General features: G+C 39.3%; 1 protein-coding gene across 11 annotated transcripts in view; it reads left to right on the top strand.

Annotated features, from left to right (window-relative positions):
- Window positions 1–17212, top strand: part of HDAC9 (histone deacetylase 9) — a 490905-nt gene that overhangs the window by 364084 nt on the left and 109609 nt on the right. For all 11 annotated transcript variants that reach the window (XM_074863233.1, XM_074863213.1, XM_074863224.1 and 8 more), the window contains one exon: window positions 11499–11606. In XM_074863233.1, coding sequence (XP_074719334.1) covers window positions 11499–11606 — 108 coding nt within the window. The remainder of the gene's footprint in view (window positions 1–11498; window positions 11607–17212) is intronic.

Here is a 17212-nt window from a genome sequence, read left to right as displayed (position 1 = left end):
AATCAAACAATAAACTTTACAGTTTTATCAGAAATTATATAAGTAATAATTAGCTCTTATTTAAGAGCATAAAGCTGTTTCATATCAACAGCCAAACTGAACAGATCTCACAGAGAGAAAAAAAAAGTTGTCTAAATCTAACCTCCTAAATTTGGCCATAACAGGTTTTTTTTCAATGATGGTTAATTTTTTATCCAGGGTCAGCAGTGTAACATCCACTGAAGTATGGGACCTCCATCTTGCAATAATGCTTTTTATTCTTTTTTCAAGCTTAACATTGTTCCAGAACCAACTGTTGTTAAAGAATTCTAATACCAGGGGGATGAAATTCCTTATGTTGGAGAGAGACTAGCAGCTCTACGGCCAGCAGTTTTAATAACAAGAGATGGTTTCTTGCAGCTGGTCAGAGGTTTGGAATGTGAAAAGTTTTCCAGGAGAGGTGGGTAGATTGCAGGTGAAGTGGCCAAATGGGGAGAATAATCACAAATTACTTTTCGGTTCTGTAGATTATCAGACCATTCCACAATTTTTCATCTGTAAACAGCCACAAGAGCTATAACTGACCATTTGGTCAATGCATCCATCTATTTCAATTCCTCCCCTTCTGTTGTCCTGTGAAAATGACAATAAGAGAAGCAGAAATCTACTTTTAATGGGAGCAAGTTTCATCTCCTTACTTCAGTCTGTCACTAAAAATAGTGATTGTTTTCCTGCCTGTTTGACCTGCTGCTGTGTGAAGAAATCTTGAAGTCATTTCTCAGCCATATTTTTTTGTCTAGTTGATAGGCAAAAAAACCCACAAAAGCAAAGAAGAGCAGGCTTTTATGATAATGTCATCATCGGCTCCCAGCTTCAAACACTTCTGCGGCTTTTGAATTGTCATTTATAACTTGGAACTGAACCGACCCATAATTCCCTTGATGCATTTAGAGAAATTGATAACAGACTGCTTCTTTTATGGCTCAGAGGAGGCAACTCCAATCACATCACTATTGGCAGTCAATATTATTTTCTGACATGGTTGTAAAAGTATAAAGGGGCTTATGGCATTTGTTTAGATGAGGAATGGGCTCTCAAGCTGTGCTGGGGTTTATGGGTCCAGATTACTGAGAAGCAAAGGGAATATGATGTTTGCAAACAGGATATGATTTTATTTAAGTTTGGGTTTCATACGTTGTTCTCTGGGGATTGTTCTGCAGACAGAAGAGAATTTCACTTTTATCATATGAAATTGGGCAGTTATCCAATCCCCCCTGCTCTCCCCCACCCTCAAAAGACACTGCTCCAAACCTGTAATGTGTAAAGTCAGATCTTTAAATTGCAAGAGGAGGAGCTGTGGGAGAACATCACACTGCAAGAAAACAGACTTTAGCAGAATAAATGTTTAGTGAGCTGAAGAGAGTGGCTCATAGGGTAAATATTGAGCCATCTGAATGGCTAAGAATGGCTTGTACATATTATGGAAAGTTTGCTGCATTTCCTCTAGTTTTGCTGTAAAACAGAGATAAGATTTTCTGCTGGGATAAGATGATCTTGTTTCATTAACTGCTGGCCTTGTTTCATTAACTGAAGTGTAACTTAGATCTTTCATATCAGAAGAGGATTTGGCTTGTAACTATCAAAAAAGAAATGTACAGCTATAAGATATCTACATTTTTACAAAACTTACAAAATATTCATAGTTTCTGAATGTTGAATTTTTTCCTGGCATTCCTGGCTGTGGTAGCTGGACAGTACTACTTTTTGTCCTGACCACACAGGAAGAAAAGCAGTAAGAAAGGCAAGATTTCACTAGTATACAACTTTGGTAAGTTATCCAGGCAACTATTTTTTTTCTGCTGCTTCTCATTCTTCCCTTGATCTTCTCAATCTGGGCCCAGGAAGAATTTTCTGCTTTTACACATTATGACTCTTCATTCCTCTTATTTGTGTAAGAACTAATGGTACCAACGTGGTTCCATTACCATGGTACAAAGGTGCAAAAATTAAAGTATTGGCAATAGCATTGTCTCCCTGTAGCAGATTTTAGGCTCCAGGCTACTTAGGGGTCTCTCCTTATATCTTCATGCAAATCTGGCTGTAGAGAAATCAGACTGCCTTTGGTTTGGGCACTCAAATTAAACACCACCTCCACACAGATGTTAGGATTAACTTGTGTCCTTCCCCTATATCCCAGGCTGTACCAAAATGGGTATAGTCCTTTCATAATATCAACCAAAAATATGTCTGTTTCCTGCTTGGGGAAAGCAATCTCTTCTTCCTAGAAGCTCACCTACTCAATATGATGTATTACCTTGTGAAATCATTAATATACCATGCTGCCAATATATTCACCTATTAATTTAAACTACTTACCTGACTCACCTTATTAACCTACTGAAATTTGCCGGTTATAACGTTTTGAAGCAGATTGTGGGGGACTTTGGGGAACAAAGGACTTGTTTACCTCCTAAACCTCTCTGGCAGCTACACCATTCCTAAGGAAATTCCAAGATTTAATCAAAACAACCTCACAGGCACATTATACTTTAATTGATATATCTTGCATGACTATTTAGGACTCACAGTTACACGGCATTGACTGTGTCATATTTTCTGCAGAGGTCATCAAAATATGTCATCGAACAGGCCATCCTGGTACCACCCCAAGTCACAATTTAAGGCCAGTGGGGACAGGACTTGCATGAGGGCTGGAGGTTTGTCATTCCAGGGCATTCAAAGTTCTACATGTTCAGCCACTTAGTGCAGTTCCAGATAAACCTATTTAGGCTATCCACAGGGTGAGGGAATGAGGGTGTAATGTACTCTCATCTGCACTGGTGAGCATACTTTTTTAGGTGGTATACCCCATCGATTCATGAGAACCAGCTGTTTCAATTGACATTACACTTTAGTCGAGCTCTCTTATGCATAGAGAATTGTAGGCTTTCTAGCAGACAAGCTCACAGCCTCCCTGAGCGGGTAAACTAAAGAAGAAATAGGGAAATAAGATAAAAACTGCACGTTTACTTACTTTCAGTTCAGAACAACAACAGTTCTCTGAAGACTCACTTGTTCAGCTTCATGTACCTACTTTTAGACAAATTACTGCAACAGCCAAAGCAGGACCCTGACCACCCTTGCTTGCCTATATAACCATTAGAGAGTCATGTGCATCACTAGACCAGGACTAAGATCAGAAGGACTGATTGGAGGTGCTTGATTCCCTTCACTGACAGGTAATTGAAGGAACAAAGTTCCTAATTTTAGGCACATTCATTTTAGGAAAAAAGTTAACAAGTGTGGTAACATGAATCTGGATGATCAGACCAGGAAAAAGATACTCTTCCTTTACTGAGGTACAGAGACTTCATGTCTGGATCTGGAAAGTGCAATGGTGTCTCATCTCTGAGCAGGGAGGGGACGCTGCATTTAGCATATCAGTAACATGGCCACAAAATAAAGGAAAAAAATCTCTTCACACTAAAGGGCAGATATTTTGTCCCATTCTTGCCTTTTCATGGCGCTGACATGGCCCTGTGCCATCCACCACAGAGCCTGATGTTTAGACCAGTAAGAAGCAAAACTGTTCAACTGAGAGACATAGTTCCTTGACATCACTGCAGGCACAACAGAGTATTTTAGAATAGTCCCAGACTGCTTTTACTTGCAGCAGGCAAGGATAGAAAGCTCAGGAGTGGTAATCCACCAAGTCACCAAATACAGAATTTTGTCCCTCAGATAATATTTTTTGCCCTTTTTAATAGACGACCTTTTTCCTTGGTACTGGACCAGATTAAAATTGTAAACAAAGATACAACACATGGAACATAGAAAATTATTGTAAAGTTAATCAACTACCATAAAGCCAAATCTTTAATGGTTTTACCTCATTCTGTGCACTTCCTAAAAACTATTGTGTTGCCAAAGGCCAGCACTATGCAAGCAAGCCTTCTTATTTGCCAGAATATGAAACATATATATGTATATACACACATATGTTAAATGTAAATAGTGGAATAGTATCATATACAATTTACTAATACTATTCACTCTCCCCAGACTTAGCCACACACACACATATGGATTCGATGGTAATTCTGTAACTAGGGCAGAATTCACGTTTGCACTTTAAAAACACGTCATGTGTTTGTTGATAGAATTTAGCCCCCAAGATGGACAGAAAAGCTCTCTGAAGAAGAATTGTTCATGTGTTGCTTGTCTGAATAAACACCAGGTTCTAGCATAGCTTCATGGTGGCCTCTAACATAAAGATCATCTACATCCAAGGAGAAAGCTGAATTTATATGTATTGCTAAAATGTGTTCAGCAACAAATGATAAAACTTTTAAAAAATAAGGCTTGAATTCTGCACTTAAAAGTTGTATTTTCTGTAACTGTATGCATTACAACCAACTACACATTGTTCTATCTGCCCCTGAACTCCTGGAAACTGCATGATCAAACATAAGAAGGCAGTTGCACAAGCATTTTCACACAGTAATCCATTAAATACTAAAACAAATGTCAAGTTAAATTAATAGAGTACTCAGGGCTAGGACTGAAAGTGCAGTAACATTTTTTACAAGCATCTGGTGATACATGCCACATATCTGAGACTTGAATCTGGGCCTAAGTGTTTTATTTATGAGTTTTTTCTAAAAACAAGTTCTAATCCACATCTAATCCATGCTATCCTCCCTCCATTCCCCCTACCAATGATCCACACATCACTGTTTCACTAAGGTTTTGAGACTCATTAGGGTGTCTAATGTATGCTTTACAAGACCCAGAGATTCTGAATGCCTGTCATAAAAGTTAAAGAGAGTAACCGAATCAAACTCTTTCTTCTGAAGATATTATTCTATTCATGCTTCAGCTTGACTTAGCCTGATGCTTTTCTAACTCCCATTTTGAATGCAAAGCTATTTATTTTTTAACAAAACCTTCACATATTTACTTTGTTTTTTACAAACCTTAAGGTGAATTCTCTTTATACTAAAGTAGGGGTGCTGCATTTTTATCAGTGGCTGACTACCACCATCAATAACTCTGTTAGGTATTCAATTATTAATTTTTACTTGGAATTTTTTTACCAAGTGTTTTCTGAAAATTTGCTTTGATTTATAATAACTTTACAAGTTAGATCACTATTGGCAGGTAAAACTTGAAAGACATTAAATATTCCACATATGGTGGGTATACATACTGTCCAGATTTTGTGTTCTTGCCTGCAAAGAGGCTTTTGAGGTCAGAATTAATAGACTCTAAAATTCTTTTTAGAAGTCCATTTCCATGAATATTATTGCTGATAAATTCTCCTACTGGAATTATTCAAACACACCAGAGACGCCAATGCAAACCCAAATGAATACCACGTTTTTTGTTTAAGCAATGATTTGTGATCATCCTTTGAACTATTCATCCCACTGGAGCCTAAAGATCACATCCCCTTCACAATTTATTTGTAAACCACACTGGCAGGCAAGAAAATATGAAAAGATGATATTCTGGGTACTCTCTATGGCAGGCATTTTAGATTAAAGCAGCTGGAAATGCCTTTGACAGAACAAATCTCTGATACAGCTGTAAAATTGCAGTAAAAATAAAGGAAGCTCACCGTACATATTTTTCCTGAAGTAACCCTGTGTAAATTTTACACACTTCCTGTATGTGGGATTTATGGAAGAGACGTCAGCCATGCAAATTTTTTCACCTTTGTTCCTTAACGAGAGACACGGCTGACAGGTCATTCATTAGAGGTTGTTCCTTGGAGATGATGTGCACACCTTCGCTTCTTTAGTCATGGTGAGATGAAACAGCAGCTGAGAAGCACGTTGAAGACTTTTTGCTTCTTAGTGGAAATCACGGAGGTGATGAATGATCACCAGGACATCTGCAGGAGTCGGAGGTGAGAGCTATGAGCATGGCACCTGGGAAGATGCAATGCTCATGGTGCGGAGCAAAGTATTACAAACTTATGCACTAACATTTGCTGTCACCAACTGTATCCAAGAATGACAGACTCCTTGCTGGAAGTGATATCAAAATGCCACACACAATTTTTAGAGGTTGCAAAACTTCAGGAAAATATATAATTTCTATTTTCATGCCAGTGAACTAAAAACCCAGTGATGGAAACATGTTTGCTCTGGCATAAGTGGAAGAGGGTGAGACTCTGAACACTTTTAAAGCTAGAGCAGAGGCATTCGCTCTGCAATACACAAGTTTTATTAAATTGCAAACTATTATCACTGAGGAGGTTTGTACTCTCCTATATTATTTCTCACAGATTTCTTAATCAGTTTGGTTACTGCATATAGCTACACTGTTGTTAACTGACTAGATTTTATTTACTTCTCAGTTTAATAACCACTTATATCAAAGGACAGCTTGTTTTTGTTTTTTTTTTTTTTAATGTAGTAGTTTTTCCACATTTATGTTGAAATGTACCCATCTAAAATATATATTGGATTAACTTCCATCCAAGAACACTTGAGCCCAATCTCTGCTCTTTAAAGAAAGGGCAAAGAATCCTTTTAAATTAGTGTAAAGAACTTTTTAGCTTGTTCTCCAGGATATTGGACACATAGAATACAATCACTGCTATCAAAGGATCATCACATGTCAACATTTCCATGAATGATGACACTATATTTTTGAACTATTCTCAGAGAATAAGTAGAGAATCTCTGCTAGGGACATGTGGTAACTCTAAGAGGACTGGTCTTGATTTTTTTGATGGCAACAGTTGTGCAGAGAATCCAGAGCAGGATGAGCAATTCAGTGTATTTTTAATTCTTTTTAGGAGTGAAATCAGAATTCCACTGTGGAAGCTGGATTTATGTTAAATCACAAATTGTGTGTGTGTGTGTGCGTGTGTGCGAAAGAGAGGGAGAGCAAGAGAGGGCAAGCTCTTGGATGATTTGTCAGAATCCATCCCAAAGCAGTAGCTTGGGCTCTCTTTTATATTGCCATACAGTTATCAGTGGATGTGTATTTAAGGCAACTTCAGAGTTTAAGGAAGAGAAATAACTTACAAAGATGAATACACCATGCAGGGTGTAAAAAATGGAAGGGTGCATCAGACCGTGAGCAGCATCTCTGGTCAGCAGAACTGTGACCCAGTGACCATTAGGCAGATCCCAGGAGGTTTCCAGAAGAAGAAGGACTGAAACAGAGGATGAGGAGTGAAGAGGTTCTCTAGTAGGGGAAGGGACAGGTAAAGCAAAAGGCAGTTATAAATATCTTTTCAAAATACTTTAGAATTATTATTTATGCTGGTTTTTGCCTCTCTGAGGTAGGTTCCAGATAAATGTAAATAGGAGGATAAGTAACATTTCCAGTTTCAGCGACTGCCGTGATTTCAAAAAGGCCTTTAAGTAAACAATCTCCTTCTCAGACATATTTCCATATCCTTCCTCTCCACCTTCACATACACGTGCCACAACCTGAGCATGGTACAAGCTGGTACCTTTCAAACTTTACAGTCAGTCTTCCTATATACGAAATATATTCCAGCCATGATGGGTTACAGTACAAGCTTTCTATCTGCTGAAACATCTCTGCTGCAAGGCTTCTTGTTTCTTAGCTTGTTTTCAGTATGCTTAAAGTCTTTGTTGTGGAAGTCAAGTTATCACATAGATATTTCTTGCAGGAAGCATTCATATCAAGTTCTTTTTGTAGTGCAAAGCAGGGAATTTCTGCACACAGGGCTTGAAACATTAGTTGCATTCAGTCAGGAAAAGTTACCTACATTTCTTTTCACTTAAGTCATTCCCTTCCTCTTTAATGCCTCCACATCCACTTCGGGGACAGGTAGCTTAATTTCTATCATCTGTAGCTTTACAGAGTATTAGCTTTGCTACACATGCCAATGATTGAGCTATACTAGATATGCTTGAAAAAGCCTACAACTTACAGTGCTCATTCAGGAAACTCAGAGTGAAGTAAATCCATATGTGTGTTAGAAAGTCAGTGTTCAGATAGGGCTCGTGTTTTCTGCCTCTTGGCGCTATCATGCACAATCCTTCTTTGAAGAGTTGCAGCAGTGATAGAATTTTTGATAACAAAATGTGTAGTAGGCTCATAGTTTAACACTGACATTTTGTTACTTTTAGAAAAATGTTCTTTTTCGTTTGGTTAGACATTTAGAACATTTTCCAACCCTGACAATTCTCTTAAAGGACTCTTAAATGACAATAATAATATCATAATTAAGCAGGAAAAAAATAGAATTAAGCTACAAATGCCATATTTTCTGTAAATTTTGTTTAATATTTTCCAAAACAATTCCTAACCAAGACAGGGTTTGTACTGAATTCTCTGGCTGCTCCAAAGCACTTGCAGAACTAAAATAACCTCTTATAAAATTCCATCTGACTTTTTCATGGTCTCTGATTCAGAAAGCATTGCATTTGTCAGAAATTCATGCATATTGAGCATCTAGATTGACTGTCAGACATATGTGATATACACCTGAACTAGAACCAGAAACCACAGTGTTTAATCCTAATCCCTCTACTCGTATAAAATCCAACCATTTCATCTCACAGGAATAAAGAAAGGCATATCCAGTATGATTTTACATAGCTGCATTTCATATACAGCTTGACAACTGGGCCAGCTAGTAGCTCTAATTTTAATGGGCTTGCCATTTATATCACGGTATTTCAACAGCAATTTACAAAGTAAACATTGGGTAACACTAAAAGAAAATCTCTGTTTAAACACCTGAAACATTTAAGGCAATACATAGAATTAATAGAGATATAACACAGAGTGAGATGGCATTTTCCAGTTGCTACAGCTAAAGCATTGGCTGTGTGATGAAAGTTTTTCTAGGTCGTTCTTCATGAGATGTTCCTCAGAAATTCAGTCTTAATTTTTCATGAATATGAAATAGAATTTGACATCTAAGTTTGTAATACTGTGCTTTTTCAGGGTAATCATTCATACATTTATATTAGTTTTCTTGTATTATAACTGTGCATTAAGGTATGCAGCTTCAGTTGGTTACCCCTGTCTTTGAGAGTTTACCATGTTACATGTACCACGCTCAAGACACCAGCTAAAATATCCTGAATTTCCTGCGTACATTTAGGTGGTCATTTTTGAAAATTCCTCACGGAAAGCTGTTTTGTTTCCTGATTGTGCATTTTTATGTCCAGTCCAGGTAAAATTAAGTAGCAGTCATTCAAGCGGTCTGAGGGAAATTTTTCAGTGGAAGATATTTGGTCTTGTTGTTCCAGTTTAGTCTCCTCACACTCAGTTGAAAGCATAAAATGATAAATGCCGTATCCTGGCCAATACTCAGCGTTTGGTGGTTGGAGAGACTGCTGTCTCATGTGTCAGAGCAGACAACTGTCTTGAAGGGTGGGTACTCTCAAGCTGTGGTTACAATTTTGACTTAATCGGCCTTCCTGAAAATGAATCATAGTCCCTTTGAGGATGCAGGCTCCTGCTCGTGCCCTGGTGTACTGAGCAGCTGCCATTGAATCATTTTCATCAGCCACTCCTTCATGTTAACCTTAATTTGCTAGCCATAAAAATGGTAAGAAAGTGCTCCCTCCCAGCTCTCTTGTTGATACTTCTTTATTTAAAGTACTGCACAGTATTTTTCAAACTTTATTATGGTTTGATTAAATTGATTTAACCAATGACCTCTACTTATTTATCTCCTTATTTGTTTTAAAAATGAAAATTGATTCACAGTTGCTTTAAAGCAATAGAGAGACAACCCGAAGGTCTGCCTAATGTTAAATATGTCATTACTTCTTTTACTACTTGGTTTCTTTATTTCTTGCTGTAATTTTCTTAGTTACCTTCTGATTTGTGTGCATCTTTGGAAAAGCTACTTAATTTCTTTAAATCTCAAACTACCAATCTGCAAAACAAATGTAATAAATCATCCCATATCAAGCTGATGATGCTTAATTGTGTTTGTACAACATTTTGAGTTTCTCAGATGAAAATGCAGTGTGCTGTTATTACTGTAATTTTAAACTTTGCAAGCTAAATCCAGTTTTCTTATTCAGGTCTACTGTGAATATGAACTATTTTCATTAGTTCTGCTGCATGCACACAAAACTAATCAAAATGATAGAAAATTCAGGTCCAGTACACTGAAAAATAAGATCACTTTAGTAGCTTGAAATATAATATTATTGTAACAGTAATGGTGAAGACATTTGACAGGTGTAGAGAAGATCAAGCTTCTTTCTGTTTCAAATGACTAATCAGAGAAATTCCTCAGAACCTCCAGAGTCGAGTAGCAGTTGCATCCATTTTCAATTACTTGATTTCTTTCTTTTTTTCTTTCCCTTATTTTTTTTAAAAAAAAGAAATTAGGAACAGAAGCTTCTGGTTCAAACTGAAAACATGTCTCAGTGTGCTTGGAAGTTATCCAAATAGCATCTGCCACAGTATTTTGTCTATCCCTAAACGTTTTTCTTTTCATGATAAATTTGTATGGTATGATACAATTAAATGCACTTCCCATGGAGCATCAAGGAAGTCTGGCTGTCTCTCTGGAAGACTTTTTCAGACTATTTCACACCATCATGTCTGCTTGGCATAATGTCATATAAGGGATATACAACGTTTCACCTATATTTTTTGGTATGTTTCTGCAAATAACTAGTTACTAAAAATAGATTTTAAAAGTAAAAGCATACCAATTGAAGCTGTAGAGCAGTGCTGCTTAGCCATCTTTATAATATGTCCTTTATAATATTTTATAATATTTTAACATTCTATATTATATAATATTGATGTAATGTTTTACATGTCACACTTGTTCATTTAGAAGGCACAAAAGATAATTTTCTCTGCTTTAAATAACCACATTCTTCTGTTATGAAGTGGGACCTAAAGCCTTTCAGCCAAAACTTATTAGTTTGTCAAAACTGAAGATGCAGCAAGGGTCGCATTTTATGTTATTTATTTTCTGTCTATGTCAACAGTGACTACTGAAATTAATCCAAACATTTAATCGTTCTGATTCCAGTCACTTAAGAACGACTCCTGCCCGGGTAGGAAGGATGTGTGCCTACTGCTCTTTTTTTTTTTTAAAAAAAGGGGTAATGACCTGAGCCGCTGGTGAGGTTTAGTGGCACGGGTTGCCAGCGGTGGCCGTCCCCGCTGGACGCTTCGTCCCGGCGCTGTCAGGTCCCCGTGCCCCCGTCGGCGTGAGGGCCCGGCGCAGGGCAGCTGGCGGCTGGCGAGCAGGCCCGGCCTGGCCCATGTAACACTGTTTGTAATGAGAAATCTAAACAGGGAATGGCAGCGAGGCATGACAGGAATGTGTTTCCATTGGAGAAGCCCGTGCAGAGAAAAAGCATAAGCAGAGCCATGTCCAGAAGGCCTTTCAGCTGGCCAGGGCGGAAGACTGATGTTATTGTACACGGGCTGTCACGCTGCCAGCCCTCCCTCACGGGTTTGTTTTCTCTCCTGCTCTCCCTCTCCCTCTCCCTCTCCCCTCTCCCCTGCCTTCCCCCCGGGGCCGGCTGTTTGCTCAGGTGGACAGTGACACCGTTTGGAACGAGCTGCACTCGGCCGGGGCGGCACGCATGGCGGTGGGCTGTGTCATCGAGCTGGCGGCCCGCGTGGCCTCCCGGGAGCTGAAGGTGAGGTCCGGGCCGCGCCGTGGGTGGGAGAGCCGGGGCGGCGGCGCGGGAGGGGCTGAAGGCAGGCGTTGTTCGGCCGCGCTGCCCCGGGGAGGGCGGTGGGAGGAGGGCCGGGAGGACGGCCACGAAGGTGTGGCGGCGCGGGCGGCTCTTCCAGGCCTGCCCGGGGACGGTCTGGCCGTCGATCTGCTGAAGCAGCGGTGGGCGCTTACGGCGCAGGGTTGCCCCAGCCCGAGGTGCACTTACTCGTGGCGTGCGCACCTCTGGCAAGCGGCTGTGCCACTGCCTTTCGAAGTGGATTTTTTTAATTGTTTTTTTTCTTAGTATAGTTGTTTAGTCACGTGCGTAACCTCAGGAGAGCACCCAGAGAGAGGGGAGGCAAACCGCGGGCGCGCAGGCCGGGGGAGGAGGGAGGCGGCTGGTGAGGAGAGCGATGGTGATGACCCAGGAGGTGCCTTTCCGCCGGGCTGACTGCCCCGCGTTCTGCTCCATGGCCCCTTTTCTTTTCCTATCTCCATGCCGCGCGATCTGCAAGGCATGATGTACGAAACCCAAATGATCCCCAGTCTAAACAATTTATAAAAGCTCCAGACCTGACGGACTTTGACATTTTATTTGGTATTTTAACAGCCCTATTTAAAGGTACACCATATGCAGTCAGAGTGCAGGCTTGCCCCAATAAACACTGTTGGAGCTAACATGTCTCCTTAAGGAAACTGTTTATTCACTTTCCCGTCCAAATACTAACGGATTCAGTCCTGTATCCAAAATCAAGATAGAAATAAATATTTTAGAATTAGCATTGTACAATGATGTTTAAAATTCCAAATTGTATTTGACCTTGAGAATTTTATTCCTGTATGTCTGTCTTATTTCAGTCAAAATGCATTAGTTACATATATAGGGAAGGACACACATGTTTATGGGTATATATACATAGATATAGAATACATACGTCCATAAATGACAGCACGCTCAGGTGAAACGGAGTACTAGAGCGCTGACCCAATCAAATGCAGTTACTAAACTTACATATTCAGACACCAAAATCATTAGCCAGGTACTATGCAAAATGTACGTATTTTGAAATCTCAGATCAAGGACAGAGCACATCATATGGGATCCTGTTGTGCATCCTTTCTGATGGGTGCTTCATCACCATTAAGCCTTTTTGGCACAGTAGGATTCAATGCACAACTCACACTGCATTGCTCCCACCTAACAGGACTAATGAAAGCGAAGAAGGATTTTTTATCTGGTTTTAACCATTGGCGACTATAGGACATATGTTGGTCTCTAAGGCAATCTAAAAGCAAGTTTTGATAAGAAAATGACAAATGTCCTGTGTGCAGTTGACATGAGCAGGATCCACTGCAGAATCTATTGCTTACCTCTGTACATTTGTGGTGTCATTCCACAGTGTGAATGCTCTTGGTTGTTTATGTGTGTGTGATGGACAGCTGAAAAGAATCAAACATCAGCCACTGTGAGACCTTGGTCGCTGCTGGCATTGCAACAGTCTGTAAACAAATATTTTAAATTAAGTACTAGTTTGTAGTTTACTGTAAAATTGTTGTTGATCCTAAATAGAATCTTTGTCTACAGTGCAAAGAATTGAAGCAGCCTCATGCAACCTGCAGTTGAGACATAGGAAACGTAATTGTTCAATAGACATGCAAAATAGTTGGTTTATACCAAATCATCAAGAAAATAGGAATGGAAAGGATTTGCTGTGAAAGAGGATCGGGACTACTCACGCCATTCCTGATAGGCGTTTACCTAACGTGCTCCTATACTTCCAGCATGGAGCTTAATGACTTGCCACTGTGCCAACTGTATGAACTAGCAATCTGCATGTTGTATTTATAATTTAAGGTTATGGAAAGGTTATTAAGGCCTGACTGGCAGAAGAAAAGCATACTAGCAGAAGTTCTGGAAATGCACTGATCCTGACATTAAGCTATTTTGGCAGAGTCCTCCTGTGCTTGCTTTGTCACTGCATCCATACAAATCTGGGCTCTGCTGTCAGATTGCTCCCAATACCCTCATATGGTAAATGACATTAGGGGGATTTTTGCAGTGTATTCTGGGGTTTTCTACATGGTGTTCAGGATGAGATTGTAGGTAACTGTAAGAGTTTAATCCCACAGATCTGTATGTTACAACCTTTATGACTTTACATGTTGCTTTTCCAAACATACATGTTACACTGATCAGCTGTTTCTAGTATAGGAAAAATGCCAATTCTGTAGTGTACTTGTGAAGATCTGAGGGGAAGTAAGTGAAGCTGACTGTGTCCATGTACATTCCCCGAACAAATATGCCTGTGAAGCAACCATTTGGGGCCTCTTCTGTGAGCACTGAGTGGGAGGATTAAACTCTGATAGGAATCTGGAATGATCTGCCGCAGCTTCAGAATCTTTGGACGACAAAAAAGTGCCTTCCAAGAATTGTGTGTAAGCTGAAACAGCTCTGCAACATGTAAACAGAAAGATGAGAGCAGTAGAGAAACATGCTGTAGTTTTTCCCTGGAAGTTTACCACCATGGATTGCTATCAGATGGTACGCTGTCAGTTTGGTGTCATTTTAAGAGAAAAAAGTAAATTATGAGACAGGACATATTGATTTGTTCTGAAATCCCATAGTTTTCTGAGAAGAGCTGCGTGTCCTGAAGTTCACAGGGGTAGACTCACAATACACAGCAAGGACTTCTCACAGAGCAGTGTTGCAGGTTGCAGCAGAGGAGACAGTGGATTATCTACCCACTGCACTAGAGAATCACAGATGCCTTTTTCTGAAACAGCCACGGCAACATTAGGATAACCTCAGAGTAAAACTATCTAGCATAGACACAGTCTGAGATGAGAAGCCTCAGGAATGAGAAACTGAAGTAATTCATTTAACAAGTGCTTTTCTGGCATGAGAATTATCAAATTTGTCAGTGTAGTTGGGTATGAGCAGCCCAATATTTCTTACGGCTTGATGAATCAATATATGTTTTTAAAAAGTCTAACATGGTTTTCCTAAAATCAAAATTAATATAATAGTTTATTTTATGGACATGTATTCAATTAATTTTAAAAAAATTATTTACAGTACTACAGATAAATGTCTTCACTGCCTAGCTAGAGCGTAGAAACTAACAGACATAAACTGCCCTGTATTGACTGGCATCTGACATTTAAAGTCCATTTCAGGAAGGACAGGACACTTCAGTTTCTATGCTTAGTCCATGGTCTCTACTGTTATCTCTTGCTATTGCATAGACTGATAGTTATAGGTTGGAACTATAGGTACATGCTGCTAAAAAAAGGGTTGAGATTACAGAATAAATTATGAAAGTCTGCAGAACAATTGAGAGGTTCACTACAGAGCTGGGCATGAGTCAAACTTGTATGCAAGAAGAAAAGTTCTTTACTTTATTCTGAATTTCCTGAGACTTTCAGTCCCATTCCACACAGGTCTCGTCTGAGAACAGCAACATTTTGTTCATCTGATTTGGACAGTCTTCAAAAACTGACCAGGAGTTAAGAGTTCTCTTCACTGTAGTTCAAACCCCTTGTGAGACATCAGATTTCTTTGATCTCCTTGACTAATGGGGAAAGCATCAATATGACAGTGCTAAGGATGTAAAACAATAGGGTTTACTGAAATTCTACTGCTGCTGTAATAGTAAATTACTGTGGTGGTGTTTTTTTTAAAATCAGGACAAATTGTCCCTTCTCTGGGGAGTCTTAATCTGGATGTTTATTATGTGATCATATTAAACAATCAGAATTCAGGATTTTTATGGTTTGTTTAATAATATAATAAGCACTCATTTAGATCCATTTGATACACTTTTGAGATAATATTGAATAGAGAATAAAGAATCACACCACTGAAATAAATAGTATGATAAATGTGATGTTATACTGAGTTGAATGCTATGCTTTTCCTTTTTTCATGAATTTATTTACATGTATGATGAAAGTCATCTTGGCACTATTACAGTAGGAGATGAGCCTAAATATTGCATGAAGGTCACACTTTATTGAGCTTTTTATAATTTAGGAAACCTGCTGATGAATGATGAGGTATTTATGTTATATGGAATTGGTGCCACTGCTCTCCTGTCTAGCTGTTTTTCTGTATCTACCTTTGCTCCTTTCTCATTTCCCCAGCAGATTTATGTAGATGGTTTTTAATAATCTGCTGGCCGACCACAGATCTTTAGAAGAGTGGAGTATGCGGAAGTGGGTGAATATCATTCCACCGCAGTCATTAGCTATATCCAATAAATAATTTTAACAGATAAGAGCAGTTTTATGATATATTCCTTGGGGCTTGGGGAAGAAATACAGGTAGTGCCTTGCATATGATTTCTTACATGCAGTATATCTCGTGAACTTGGAGATCATTGTCACTAGCCTCTACTTAATGACCACACCTTCAGAAAGAGGGCCCTAAAAGATCTGCATCTGCAGAGAGAGATTTCTGTGCTGGAAGTGTCTCCTAAGGATCACCTTGTGTGTTCTAATGGCTTGGTGGCACTGGGAGGTGCTGTCTTGCCCTGCCTTCCCATTTATTTCCCAGCTCGGCCTGGCTGCTTCCCTTACATCCACTCTGATGCTCAGCTCAGTTCACCTCCCCTCCCTGCTGTGAGCTACTTCACTCCCAGGCAGCTAGGCACAAAGCCACTCTCCCCTTGCCTGCACCCGGCTATCCTGCGCAGCAGGCACTTCCCTCCTGCTGCTCAACTGGACGAGTACAGAGGTTGTCCAAACCCCACATCAGTCAAGTATCAGAGGAAAATAAGGAGGGTTTCTGCATCTGTGGTCTCTCCTGAGTTTCAGATTTCATTTGTAACTCTTAGAGCTTGCAGAGAATTTCACCTTTAGGACCCAGTTTACTAAATCAGTGTTTTTTCTGAAAGAGTTTAGGTTGCTGATATTTACATTTTGTCAACCAAATTATTCATGCTGATGCTGCCACCTCTTTGGCTGCCATATATTAGGTGTTTATTAAATGATTAATACTACTTTAGAAGTTGGAATTCAGATAGTTGATTATGTTAGCATGATAATTTTTAATTATACTTTGTTGAATAATGTCCTTCAGAATATTATTTGTTCTTGTAATGGTTGTTTTATTGTGTGCTGCTTTGTGAACATTAAATGTGTCTTATTTGCTGATGACAATTTGTACATTTCTCTGGTTGTCCCTTAATATCGTACAATTGACTGGCAGGAAAGAAAAATATAATTTAAAGAGAGCATACCTAATAAGAACCTTTATTTGCAATGGGAGATGACTTTATGTTGTGGGCAACTCAGTGATAGAGCACACCATGAAACTATGGAAAACCCAAAGGGACATTTCTGAAATGGTTTTCTTCAGCCTCAGATACCCCACTCAGTTCTGTTGTAAGTTGGAATTAATTAAGTACAGTACCCATGATAAGGATTACTGTCTAGTTTACTTTGCATATCCTTTAAATATGTCAACATTGGCAATGACAGCACTCTTTTCTGTGATAGAAACACATATGTGCCATATATTTTTAATTTGACAAATCTGAAACAGAAGAAACCTGCACAGTAAACTATTAAGAGCTAGTAGGATTT

Source organism: Strix uralensis, chromosome 1 (genome assembly GCF_047716275.1).
Source record: "Strix uralensis isolate ZFMK-TIS-50842 chromosome 1, bStrUra1, whole genome shotgun sequence".
Taxonomy (NCBI): domain Eukaryota; kingdom Metazoa; phylum Chordata; class Aves; order Strigiformes; family Strigidae; genus Strix; species Strix uralensis.
Note: the sequence above shows the minus strand (reverse complement) of the source record. Positions and strands in the feature narration are given on the sequence as shown.